This window comes from Haemaphysalis longicornis, unplaced genomic scaffold, assembly GCF_048455015.1.
Source record: "Haemaphysalis longicornis isolate Haplotype H1 unplaced genomic scaffold, Haemaphysalis longicornis Haplotype H1 scaffold_4, whole genome shotgun sequence".
NCBI lineage: Eukaryota > Metazoa > Arthropoda > Arachnida > Ixodida > Ixodidae > Haemaphysalis > Haemaphysalis longicornis.
Genome location: NW_027526361.1, coordinates 118,632,645 through 118,646,671, shown reverse-complemented (window position 1 = coordinate 118,646,671; position 14,027 = coordinate 118,632,645). Strand labels below are relative to the sequence as shown.

The 14,027-nt window shown below is 48.3% G+C and overlaps 2 protein-coding genes across 2 annotated transcripts in view; both read right to left on the bottom strand.

The window, feature by feature from the left end:
• LOC144179324 (alpha-mannosidase 2x-like) overlaps window positions 1–14,027 on the bottom strand; it is a 203,510-nt gene that overhangs the window by 175,781 nt on the left and 13,702 nt on the right. The window lies entirely within an intron of this gene.
• On the bottom strand, window positions 11,093–13,522 carry LOC144178830 (neprilysin-1-like). Its single transcript, XM_077706959.1, has one exon. The coding sequence runs from the start codon at window positions 13,520–13,522 to the stop codon at window positions 11,093–11,095; it is 2,430 nt and encodes an 809-aa protein (XP_077563085.1).

Sequence of the window (14,027 nt, the reverse complement as noted above, 5' to 3'; positions counted from 1 at the left end):
AGGGGGACTAGTTCCGATGGCCTGCCTTCGCCATGTCCGCGCCTCCTCGCCCTTCCGCGCGCGCAGGCGCAGACCGGCCCGGTCTACCCGGTAGCAATGTAACGAACGGAACGGACGGACTCCTAAAACTCTTTTTATTCGCGCCACGTCGGAAACCGGATTGCTCGGACGGACATGTTAGGAGGCATAGAAACATACTAGCGGCAAAAGGCGATTCTGCGCACACGTCTGCTGCTCCGAGAGCCGGTTAGGCTGCAGAAAGAGCCCTGGATCGGCCACTCCCGTTCGTATTAGGTACTTGCAGTGCCACGTCGGAAACCGCATTGCTCGGAACCACAAACTGTATTCCTTGGCTAAGCTCGCAGGTCGCCGTGATGAATTATCACCCATGCGGGAAAGCTGACTTTACAACCTTGGGTTCCTCGCAGCGGCTTTGAAGCAAATGGCTGTGAATTGTCTTCCCAAATGTCTAGAGCAGGCCGACGACGCGATTCTGTCGCGGCCTTGGGCTTGCGCAAATGAAATTCGTCGGAACCACCCAACCGCTGCAGCCGTCCACGGCAGATATGGAAAGTTCCGAGCGGACATCCCCGGGCTTCCTTTTATTCCTAATGTTCGCACGCTCACTTCTAGGGATCCTTTATCATTGTCATTATCAACGTCCCCATCTCCGTGCTTGAACATCGACGCCGCCATTTAGGTCATGTCAACTTCTTCCACTTGCGATAAAGTGCCCCGTTTATGAAGCCCGGGTCCAAATTCTCTGAAAAAGGGGCGTCGTTCTGAAGCGACCCTGTGGTGGCCTGCAAATGCATGCCACCACAGGGGCTGGGGCGTCGCCTTGAGGGGTGGTAAAACGGTGAAAGTCCCAGGGCGGAGCGCAGTAACAAGGGCGCAGATCGACGCGCACTGCATCCTGTTGTATTGCTTGTCGCGTTGCGCCCTTGTTACAGTGCTCCGCCCTGGGACTTTCACCGTTTTACCACCCCTCAAGGCGACGCCCCAGCCCCTGTGGTGGCATGCATTTGCAGGCCACCACAGGGTCGCTTCAGAACGACGCCCCTTTTTTAGAGAATTCGGCCCCGGGTCAGTCATCCATTTTGCACGCTTCTTAATTCCGCTGCGTGGAGCCTAAATGGGGTGCCTTGGAGTCTACGTTCTTTTACGAGGCTTCATTTTAGGCGTGGGCGATTTACTAACTGCTCTTTCACGTAAGGTTTCTTCGGGGACTGCTACACTAAGTGACGAGAATCATGGGGTTAAGTTATAAGCTTCGCAGCAGGCAACACTGAGGTCCACCCACTCAAGGTACTACTCTGCTAGATGAGATGAACAAGATTTTTGAACAATTAGGTATTTCTATGTGGGCTTAACTAGGAAACCCGTATGTTTTACCGCTCGATGTGGCACACTTTCGCCGCATACGAAAATACTGATAATAAAATTTATCATCCCTTCTTAAAGAAAGTTGGGAAAACAGCGAAAGCTAAAAGTGTGTCTAATCGATAATCGAAGCTTCAAAGACCCGAATAGCAAACGAAGAACGAACCCATACGACGATTTTTCGCTCAATAAGTAAACGCATCTCGAACGATCTAAATAAATGCCCATACGCGGTTTACGAGATTAAGGTACCTTATTTTCTCGCGTATAACCAGCACCAAAAATGCGAAAATTTCAGTGGAAAAGTACGGGAGCGATAATACGCGTTTTTTTTTTATATGGGGAAGCTTCACGGCAATGCCAGTTGTGCCGTGAAGCTCCTACGCAGGAACACTGACTAAGCCTTCCATGGCAGCGATTCCGCAAAAGATACCTGGACAAGGCCTGCGGCTCAACTGATAGCTCTAGCGAGAGCAGTGACACTGAGGGAATTGTAACTTTCACCTTGCAGTCAGTGTTTTCTACTTTCTAAATATACGCTTTGTCTGTCTACGTAGTATGTGATATGCTGCTTGAGTAGTAGCTTTGGTGCAGCTTTTCCTGCATCAAATGTACGAGTACTATGCGAGGGTGTTTTTTTTTTCTTTTCTGTAGGACTGAAAATGGGCGTGCGGATTATATGCAGGAGCGGGTTATACGCGAGAATATACGGAAAACTATTTTACTCGTTCGTTATCGATGTGTATCGTCTTATCAAGAACCGTACGTTTTTCGCGATTTTGAAGTAACGTTTCGATACAATGAAAGCCCCATTTTAGACACGCGCGGTCTGTCCAGCGACGTTATCAAAGCTTGTCAGTGGACCAATGGCTCTATAGGGAAATGCACCAGTTTTTGACAGAACGCCATTGGTGTCACTAAGAAAGCTTTCCCTTTAAAAAGGAGCTAGGGCGATCGTATTGTAATACCCGTATTGTAACGCCCCTAAAATGTCTTCTCACCAAGGTACCATTGTATAGCAGTGAAACCAACTTTACAAAAAAAAAGGGGGGGATCACTGGAGGTATTCAGTCCGCGCGGCCTTCTTAGTTTGGTATCAGAGTGCTTGCATGGCACATAAACACGTCTGCTTAACAACGCATGCGTGTGCAGAAGAGAAGCCTACTTCAAAGGGGATTAGTATATACCGCTCCATACGAATGAGTGGGGTTTAATGTACGTATCTAATAAAAGGCCCCAGGACTTTCCTACTTCGGCATCAGACTGCCTATATTGTACCTGAAAAGAACGTCTTCCCAGCGTTGCATACCACTTGAAAGGGGCTCAGTTTTTATCAGAACGGCTTACGAATTTATTCAACAAGTGCGACTCGGGAGTTCCTGCACTTTAGTTTACTTCTTTGTCTTTGGAGCAACAAACAGACGGGGACGAATATTGCATGCCGATCGCCAAAAGAGTGTAGCTCGGTCCTGTGACCAGCTGTGCAAACTCGCACGCAAAGGGATGCATATCCGCTTAAGTGAGGTCAGCAGCTCCTAGTAAGTCGACCAACATTTAGCCGTAGTTAAATTCAGAAGCTGTTGCTACTAAAAAACTCATTTGAGGCTGGTGATGTGGGAGTAGTCCCTCCTTCTAGCTGACCGTTAGATGACCGCGTGGTCTCAGCCTTGTAAACTTGGAGTTGCAGCGGCTACCAGCGCCTACCAAGTCGGCGCTGGTCGTCTGGTTCTGCCACATCTTAGGGAGGGCAAGGGGAGTGGATAAAGGTGGGAGTGCTGGGATATATGCGCACCCGAAGATCATATAGGTGAGGGCCATGGATGATCGCAGAATTTACACGTGGCAGTGTATTGGGTGTAACACATGAGATATAGCCCAGTTGGGGGACGAAAAGTGTTTGGAACCTCCGGATTTTGACTTTTTTCTGCTTTGGTTAGCTTAGGGGACTTATGACAAGCATGAATGTATACCCTGCGGCTCACTCTAAAGTATATCGCTGTCACAACAGTCACCTGACCTCTACGGACGGGCCAGATGCATTCGCGTGACGGACTGCAATGTAATAAACCAAAGTTTCGAAAACAGTATCGTTCCTGGAACCAATTACTCGGATATTCCGCGGTGTTCCCCTCGGAATGAGATACAATCATATCAACTTCCACGCTTTCGTTCATTCAGTAAGAACCGCACTACTCCACGATATGCGTAGCGTAAATTCATACAATCATATTACTAACTCCTTTTATGCTTAAAATAAATTGCGCGATTCTACATTAATTGTGCCACAGAGTGCAGGAGAACGAAGACAGATTTTCTAGGCCGAACTCGCGTATGGGAAGAAGGTCGAAACTTGCGTGACGCCCAGAACGGAAACGCATAACGGGGGATAACTCACGCGTCTTCTGACTGTCCCGCACAACTTTGTCACGATCTGCTTGTTTTGGCCCCCAAAAAAACGGTACTTCATCGTTTTCGAGTGCCCTAAAGAGGATGTTTTGTTTGCAAATACGACATCAGACGTTGCGCGATGTGAGCATACTTGTCGAAATCAGTTGTTGACTGCCGAGCTACTGACTAAGCAACATGGGCGTTACATAGTGACCTACTTGGAATGTTGTATTTGGCATTTTGTCACGAAGGCAAATATTACGCAATTGGCTTGAAGGAAAAACAAGTTTTTTGGAGCTAAATTGTGCTCCCCTAACTCAAAGAATACGCAGGCGGCGAAGCAGGAGTTACCAAAGTGCCAAAGAATACAGAGGCGGCGAAGCAGCAGTTACCAAAGTGACGTACGCAGGCGAGTGTCGGTGGATCGAATGCCGCGACGTCTGCACGGCGGGAATTTATCTTTGGGCGCGAGTGTTTCTCGAACCGTCGAATTGCCTTTAGAACACTGTACATCAAAGATTATTATAGTCTGTTGACGTTAGTTCGAAACGCTCTCCCTATCAAAAGAGATAACACGTGCGGCATAAAAATACAGAATGGAACACGTGCTTCACTTGGCACACAGATAACACAGACCGGCGCAGCCGGGCGGTAAAAACGAAACATGATTGATTGTAGCGTTTAACACGCCGACGCAACGTAGGCGATGAGGCGCGCCGTAGTGGAGGGCTCCGGATTAATTTTGACCACCTGGGGATCTTTAACGTGCGCCGAAATCTCGTACACACGGGCGTTTTTGCTTTTCGCCTCCATCAGAAAAGTGGTCGCCGCGGCCGGGAATCGAACCCGCGACAAAAAAAAAAAAAAAAAAAAACATAATTAAACAAACATGGTTCGGGGCATTATGTAATAGTATAAACATTTTATTTTTATGAGAAGTGGTGACGTTAATGAATGGAACACACCATCGAATACGGCATCTCGAAAGGAGAGCTGAAAATACAATGTTGATCTTCAATTCATGACTTCGATTACTGAAATCGAAATATTACAAGGGTGTGTATCGCAGGCACACTGTGCCATCTTCTTTTCGTGTCTCTTTATTCGTTTCTGCCGGACCACCGCACGGCAAATATCACCGTCTCCAGCCTTACGGATAGAAAAAAATACATTGCTTTCTGTCTGTTGGCCCCTCCCCCAATAAACTTAACGGGTTTCTTGGTGCAACCCAGAACGCCAGCTTCATAAAAACCGGCCGCGAAAAGAAGAAACTTTTCGGAAAAGGCTATCAAAGAACTTTTATTTGAATGAGGAGGTCGGAAAGGGGGAGTAGCAGGGGTGAGCAGGATACCCAATAAGAATTTTGGAATTTTAGAATATTCATAATCGGTGACAATTTTCACTCTACAATAACGCCGCCGGCGTGACAACTATTAGAAAGTAGTTGTATCGCTTTTATTACCTTCAATTTGAATCAAATTGCTTTAATCTGAACAAAAAAGTAGTCCCAATGCGAACATTTGGTCCGCGTTTTGCTTATGTCCAACTTTTATTGAAGCAGATGTTCTTTATATGTTTCTTACCCGTTCATTGGATTAGACAACAGTCTTTCATAGTTTTGCAAGGAAATCCAGAGATATGTTATGATACTCAATAGCTGAAGAAGCATTTAGGAACATCGACGCGTAAAGAGTGCACCACATGTCTGTATTAAATGCGGAGATGGCCACGTGATATAATATATGTACCAGAGAGTGCAACCGCTGGGTGATAAACTGTCATAACTGCGTTTAAGCATCCTCGTTGTGAACAAATATACTGCGCACGTATGCGTATTTACAGCCTGCTAACCAACGTTACTGTTACGTGGCGGCAGGAGAAATGAGGCGAACGATGGTTGATAGTGAAAGGCTCTATTTACTTGATGGTGGCCGTGGCCATGCCAGCACCGACACCGGCTACAAGCAGCGCACTGCTTCTTCTTCTCGGATCCAGTGTGGAGGTACGCGCCACGTCTTCTACTTATTGTAGCACAGTCCCCGCGCCGAAGGCGACCGTCCATGCCCCATGGAATGGATGCGTTCGGTGAGGATGAGATGAGAGAATCCACAGTGAATTCCTGCCGCCACTTCTTGTAACAGTTATAATCACCTGGTCGTATTTCACAGCAGCTCGTAATCCGCTCACTTAATCTGTTTTTAAAATGCAGTAACCAACGCAGTAAATATGACTTCGTACCTGTACAAAAGAGGAGAATCGGCGAGGAAATGGAAAGCCTTCAAAGCAACCTTCAGGGTGTGCCGACCTACGGCTCCGCAGGAAGGCGGTGTTATTCTATCAGCGCAGTCTTGCAGGCTTCTACCTTCTAGAACATTTCTTTCTGCCATCGTTGCAGTATTTTGTAGGTACGCGCTCTAATAAAGTTACGCTAGACGCCTTTGCGAAGGCACGTTCGAAGGTGATGAAGGCGGTCGGCACAGAGTTGTGCGCGTCTGCCGCGGCTGGCGCTGCGGTCACCCGGATTTGGGGAATAGGTGGCGGCGGGGGAGAGGAATATAAAGTGGGGCTGTAACCCTACTCCCTCCGTACAAGGCAATGCTTCTTTTCGCAAGACACAATCCGGAAAAGCCAGCTTACAAAGACCAAGGTTGCACTTGGGTGCCTTGAAGCTCAGGATCTCCAGGGGGGCGAGCTTCGAGACACTCTAGCTTATACCGATCCTTTTAATTCGGGTTCACCTCTAAACACAAACGCATTGCTAGGAAGGCATCGAGGGGTGGGGATATAAGCCGTCCTATATCAAGAAATGGCGGCCCTAGGACCTTGTTGTAACATAGAAACGAATTTTAACAGCCGCGCTGTATAGACTTTTAGTTCCGCCATCGAGCGTTACCAAAAAAGATACCTAGGAAAATATCGAGCGCACGTGAGCGCGCGCTCGTGAGGAGCGCTTGACGTCGGCTAAGTGTTGGCAGAACATTAGAATTGTTCCGTTCCTTGACATAAAATCGACGTACGAATGCGTGGCGCATGAGTACTTCCGCAAGGCGGTGAAGTTTTCTGGCGTTGGGGGCGAAGTTTCTGTATGCTTGCGTGGTTATTGGGCTACCTCTCCGGTAGGTATGTGTACATGTCTACAGACAGCGGCGATTCATCGCTGCAGCGATTCATTGCCACACAGGGTGGCCCGAAATGTTCCCCGGGGTTGAGTGCTAAGCGCTGCCCTGTTTAACATATCCGTATGCGTGGGGAAATGGGTGCGACTAGGGCCACTAGATGAAGCGTAGCTTATTTAGTGGCTCTAGGTGCGACAATCTGTAGAAACCTCCTGTATGCCGATGGCATCTGCATATGGAGTGTGCTTCGATCTCTTTTCCGAAGCGTGACCTTACGCATTGCAGACTTGCTGTTGGAAGCGCCGTAATGCCATACGTCCCGAACTACAACTTCTTGGGGGTGAGATTTGAGAAATATCGACATGGTCACCCGATGTCCTCCATCTCAAGAATAATCTTACGTCACTCGCAAGTGTATTCTGTATGCTCTCAACCAGCAGTTGTTCCGCCAACTCGTCTCCGACTGTACAAAGCGTTTTACATTGGCATGATGTGCTCCTTCATTTTTGCTTTGGTCCCCAACTAGAAACGAACTATCAAAGCTCTAGGAATCGACCAAGCCCAAACTCTGAGGGCTTGGGCTTGCGACTCTCGCTCTCAGGTTCTTCCCATTTGATTACATCTCACAAGAATACAAGATTCACACTCATCTGTACGCTGGCGGGTCGTTGTCATCTACGCCGGGCATGCGGACCGACAGCGGTCTTGTGGCATAGCAAGCCGCTCTTCTGCTTTTCTCACGTTTTTCTGATTTTTGTTGTCACTGCGTTCGTTCAACCGGATTTACACAATGGCTTCACGTGTAATCAAGGGTTATCCACGTGGATGGTGCCTCGCCCTTCAAGCAATCAACGATTGTAAATGCGAAGTGCGCCGTCTCCTCACCCCGTGGCGGCAGGTCCCGCCCATTTAAAACTGCCACCTGCAGGATTTCGCCTTCAATAGGCACGGCGGACCGACAGCAGGCTTGTGGCATAACTAACTGCTCTTCTGCTCTTCCCAGGTTTGTGCCCACTCTAGTAGTACTCAGAGCAATTATCGATGTCTTTGGTCTTGCCATGCCCGCACCAGTGTCTTAACCTTTTACATTATGTGTGTACCTGTCTATGTACCATCAGCGTCAAATGAAACACGAACACAAAAATATGAACCATAACGTGCGAAATTGAAAAATACTATTGGTAGAGATCATATAATGGCTTGCTATTCGTATGTTTGGAAATCCTCATTTCCCAACTTTGTTTTTGTAACTAAGCCACGCATCATTTTGACTTGCATGGAAAGAAATCGCGCAATTTGTGGGTTCAGGTTCGTATTTTCGTGTTCGCGTTTCATTTGACGCCGGTAGTACAGGTGCCACCATAAGTAATTGAAACAAGGATTGGCGAATATCACAAAATATCTGCTTATTGGCTTTATGACAACCGTTAGCGGTTTGCAGGAAGTGTTTTTTTCTATTAGAGAAGACCCGTTTAAATGTGCACCATTGCAGCCAGACAGTTGCCGGAAGAAGAAATTCTTGTAAATTTAGGAGACCGTGCTCCAATTACTTTAGATGGCACCTGTAAGTTGCTTTTTTTTTATGTGGGGATGTCGACACAAACCCCGGCCAGCAAAAAAGGAACAACGTAAGCCACTCTTCGCTGTTCGAAAAAAAAAAAACCTCTGAAGATATATATTTTCCCTAACAGCTCAGCAAGATAACTTGCATAATTAGGATTTTGTATTCCCTGTTAACGACACCAACCCCACACGAAACATGGCTTTCGACGTACACCCAAGAAGACAAAATACACGTCTGTTCAGTTTCGAATAACCATCCTTTGGTAACTCATATAGCTCCATTGCCAAGAGAATTAGGAAATATTTTGCGTTAAGGTGACGTAATATGGGAAGAAGCAACGTAATACATGCCAGCACTAAAACAATTTTCTGTGTTTTAACTATGCGTTTGCATTACAGTGATACAATCAAACGGAACTAGAGGCCCCGCAGTAATCGCGCAGACATGGTTCCTTGGCAGTGGCTTAAGTGGCTCAATCGCACGAACAAGATTATCTGACATCGCGTAATAATCGCCCGAAAGTGGCTGAGCAATTGCCACAGCTCCAGTTACGATAAAACTGGTGCCATCGTTATCAAGACAAAGCATCCTTTTCAATGAAACAAACTTGTATTTCGTCTTCATGGCTCCTTGAAGTCTGCCTACGTGCTTTGAATGCGAAGGCTGGCTTCCTCCTAGCGATAACTTACTGCTACATCGCGTGTGCTGCACTTGTTTCGTGAATTTACGCGAATAGAGATGATGATGATGATGCTGACTTTATTTTACCTTAAAACTGGGTGAAAATAGGAAGGTGAAGTGGGAGTCTTCGCGTATTTCTCCATCTCAGATGGCGGCCAGCAGCACTTGGGCGCGAGCGACATCTTCGACCAGTTGGAAGCCCTTGATTTGTATTCCGGGGTCGAAGCTGAGCAAAAAGGCATCCTACTGCTCCGCACTGGTAATGCGTAAGTGCGCTCGTAGAGTTTGTGGCTGAGTATGAGAAGCCCACATCATTTGAGTGGGTGTGGTTCGCTGGGTGCACCACTTGCATTTATTATCGTAAAGGTTGGGACAAATGTGCTGAACACTTCTCACCTTTTTCCTAGAAGTTCCCAGTAATCTTCGGATTCGTCACACACCCACTCAAAGAGATTGGCCAGTGAAGAGGACAACTGCCGTCATCGGCAGGAACTCGAAAAAAACACAGCGACGCCTGGTGCCAGGAGAGCGACTTTGCATCTGTAACGCCACAACGAAAACGGCGTGCGAGCTACACTTGGATCTATTTTAGTACTTTGAATGAGAAAGCGTAATGGCATTAATCTCGCTGCCATGCCGCGATGATATTTCAGTTCCGTCGAGTAGGTGTCAGGGTGGTTCCACCACGCCATCTTAATACAGAATCGTTCCTTCTCAGTGTGCAGTTCCGAATGTTGTTCGGACGGTAGCATACGTGACTGAAGGTCACGGCCAATTCACCGATTCTCTATTTGGCTGCAATGCCAACATACCCACCCGCAATTCCCACGCACCAGTGAGGGGGATGGCCCCGCGAAGATGTCACCGGCTGTCATAGGGTAACGGCCAATTCACCGATTTTCGTTATCATAGTGTTTTGGCATTCAAATCACATGAGATGACCTCAGTTCCCCTAGTAATATTTCTGGCCATTGAAATGTCATAACACGTAATCGGACTAATTGAGCTTATCTTATAGAAGTGCTTTTAGCCTTTTATACCTAAACTGCGACGGGTGTTCAACTTCCTGTTACTGGGACATCAGGTTTCAGCTGAAGTAACCGCCTCGCACTTAAGCTAAAGACAGTACAGCAGGAAACTGCGGTGACGTACATTTTGGGCACTGGCCCCGACTCTCAGCGCGCTGTGGTGCGTGGCTTTTCACTTTTTTTGAGCTTGCTTTCTCTGCAGGTATCTCTTGTTGTCTACATCGATCACCTACAGTGACGTCCGCAGGATCTCGTTCCTTCAAGGGCCTTGCCCACTTCCTAAAGCGGGCTCGAATGTATCATCTTTTTTAGTTGGAGGGGTGGGGTCGCGCCCTCGGCTTCTTTCGCGTACCGCCTTGCTTCCCACTCTTCGCGTAAAGCGGAAATCGGCACATCGCGGAGGAAACCTCGGGAAGTATGCCGCATATCTCTTTCAAAGAAAGAGAGTGTCAGTGGTAAAACAGCCTCTTCGCCTGAAATGATCTCGAATTTCCTCTGGTTGCGTAATACCACTATAGATTAGACGCTAATATTGACGCAAGCAAGAGGATTCACTGTACGTAAGCCACCGCACGATGTGCAAGTCTCCACCGTTGTTAATTGTCTCGTGCACTCGAACAAAATATTAACTCCTTATATGTCTTCATGCGTTCTCTTCAGTGTATAGTTCGACATGGTGTAAACCTTTTTTTGATACGCAGACCCATAAAAGAGAGACACAAGACACTTCAGCAGACATGCTTATCAAGGATTGACAGTTTTTAATGAGCCAAATAGTGACAAGGATAAAAAAAAGTTCTCAGGAGGTGACATAGAAAAATCACGAAATATAACTTCAGCAACAGACAATGAGAATAGAAAGTGCTGCCGCTTTTTAAACGCAAGCGCCAATTCAATCCTGTGTGCGCTGTCTTAGAAGAGCGTCAGAACAGTTACCAGATCGTGCATTTTCGAACGGGATTCATGGGCATGCCCGTTGTGCAGCTGAAGGCAGCCGAAAACTTGGCGAAGTTCATCAGCGGGATGTTGATTCTAAGCCTGCCTGGAATCTCGCCGAACTTGAGCTTCCGTACCCATGCGTCCCGGTTCGGGTTATCACAAAGTCCAACTGCGTATAAAACGAAAAATAATTGCTCCATGTCGAGCTGACGTCCATCGATGGACACCTTGAGCCTGTCCGCACCATCTTGGGACGTCAGTGTCTTCATGTACATGTCGTACAGCGGGCCAAGGATGGCATTGTCCGCAATATTTTCGTCCAACCTTATGCGTGCCTCGGAATTGTCACCGATCAATTCGCGTATCACGACGTAATACTGGTCCTGAAAGCAAAGTTCCAACTGTGAGAACTTGCTCATCTCGTCGTTGCTCCACCAAGTCGCGACTGCGAGGTTGTGGTCCACCGAGGAGCCGCGCCTGTCCACAGCGGCAAACATGCCTCGGAAGACTTCCGCCAAGATGAGGGGGAACAGGAGAGGGTCGATGCTTTTCGTGATGTCGTTCAGGAAGGCAATGTTTGAGTGCGGGATAAAAAGAACGTTTCGGCCGAAGAAGTACTCGTGTCCGGGAGACAGTGCGGTGTGGTCGTATCTCGCATCCAGGTCATCCTTCGGCGGTTTGGTCTCCCAGTAGACATTCATTGTTCCCGACTGGATCTCTCGAAAACTCTCGATGAGGTGGCTGGGTTCCAGAGGCTGGGCGTTGAAGTTGTAGTAGCTCGCGATAGTGTTGATGTCGTTGGCGCTGCCAAGAAAGATGAGGCGCATGTTTTCCAGTTTGTCGACGCCAACACCGATCGCGGAGCGATCCAGCCACGATGATGAGGAGAGAAGGCGATCTATGATACTGCTTTTTAGTTGCATCTCGAGGCTTGCCATGCTGTAGTCATAGTGCTTCAACAGCAGGGTAGAGTTGCTTCTGCTGAATGTCATCCGGCCAAAGAAGCGCATACCGTGTTTGTAGAGTCGTTCGAGCATATGCATGCAAGCTTGGAGCCGTTCAGGGACAAACTCGAGGAAGTGGTCGTGGCTGAGGCGCAGAAGTGGGCTGGCAACTTTTGCCAGCAGCGGAGACACGTGCACCACTAGGCGGTAGCCAACATAATTTAACAGAGTCACGGTGTCTGTTTCATCGAGAATCGTAGGCATTTTGCTGATGTAGTCGGGATCCATAATGGCGACAGGTTTGTCGTTCTCGAATGTCTCGATGTCTTGGAACAGTATTGTTAGATATTTTTTCCAGTCCCAAATTCCTTTATGGTCCAGCTGTACTAACCGCTTAACCCTGCCCGGAAACCCGATAAAGTGGGGTACAGTCGCTATATTGTGCAGCTGCTTTTCCAAAAGCACGATATCTTCCGCTTGCTGAAGTACGTCCTGATTAGCATCGAAGAGAGACAACGCTAATGCCACCTTCTGTGTGAAGTTCTCCGATGATTGGTCTAGATAGGCCAGGTTGTATCTCTTCATCGTCAGACTTGGTGCGTCGATATGGATAGTGTAACTGCGGTCATCCTCGAAGGGTTTCCGTAGGAACACCCTCGCGAATGGGAAGACTCCCATGTCTCGGTCCAGAAAAGCCGACACAGCGACGATGTTAGCGCCACGAGGGGCTTTCTTGAAGGGCCAGTTGCCTAGATTGTACTCTCGCAGCAGGTTCCGCATGGAGGTAAGGTTCCTGTCATTTTTCTCTTCAGATTGGCACTTGGGAAATAGCGAGATGGCCTGGTGTAAGAACACTCCGGGGTATTTGTGGTAGTGCTCTTCGTTCTGCTTCAGGTAATTCCGGAAGAACTTCTCTACGTCCATCATCATCACGCCGGAGGCTCTCTCCCGGTATGCCCTCGACTGTACGTCCAGGTCACGGGACGCCCAGTGCCGGGAGCAGACGTAGGCGTGGAAGTCATTGCAGGGGTTCACACTCGAATTCAGCCGTCCGCGCAGGTAGTTTTCAATCCATACACATACGTCATTGTTGCAGCTATGCTCAGTGAAGAACACTTTCTTCTCACGCTTGGTAAGATGCCAGTGGTCGGCTCCTGAACCAACGCTGTAAGACGGCGACCCGTTGGACACCCGCATGAGTCCCATAGAGCGGTTGAAAAGTGTGACGACTGCTTCGCCTGCGTGCAGCTTGTAGGTTGTAACAGCGATGCCAGCGACGACCATGAGTACACCAACGCTGCAAACTGCCAGGTACGGCATGTGGCTGGGTGGTCGGGGCAGCTGTATTTCTGATCGAGGCAAGCCTGTGGTGGGTGACGAGAGGGAGCCCGGACGCCTCCCCACGCTCTCGTCCGAAACGGCGGTCTCGGACAGGCCCTCCTGCAGGTCGACTTCCGGGGACGTGGTACTGCGTGACATAGCTGACGGGGCGGTCTTCTTCCTCGAGCTTCGTCCTCCAGCTTCTTCCTCCTCACAACTGGCCACTCATCTTTCAGTGATGACGATGACAATTGTGGTGATAACGATGATAATGCCCCTCATCGAACTAACCGCACCAAATGAGGGATCCATCGGTTAACTAACATGGTTCGAAAATAAAAATCTCAGCCTAAATCAAAGGACTTAATAAGGATAATTGCAATAGCCGATGGAAAAGTGAATCCTGAAGAGGAAAATAAAAGGAGAAAAAATGGTTGCAGCTTAGCTCAGCTAACCTTGGATGTGCAAAGCAAAAGCTTGGCTTAGTCTGGTTGAGTCTTGGTTTGGCTTGGTTGAAGTCTGGTGCAGCTGTATGGCCGACCACGGCTCGAAGCCGTTCGGTCCAGTGCAACGCGCACAGAAGGAGGCCCGGCCTCACTTTGTTTCTCGGCGAACGCGGCGGCGAATTCCATTGGGCGAACAGGAGCAAGTGGAGCGAGCAGCC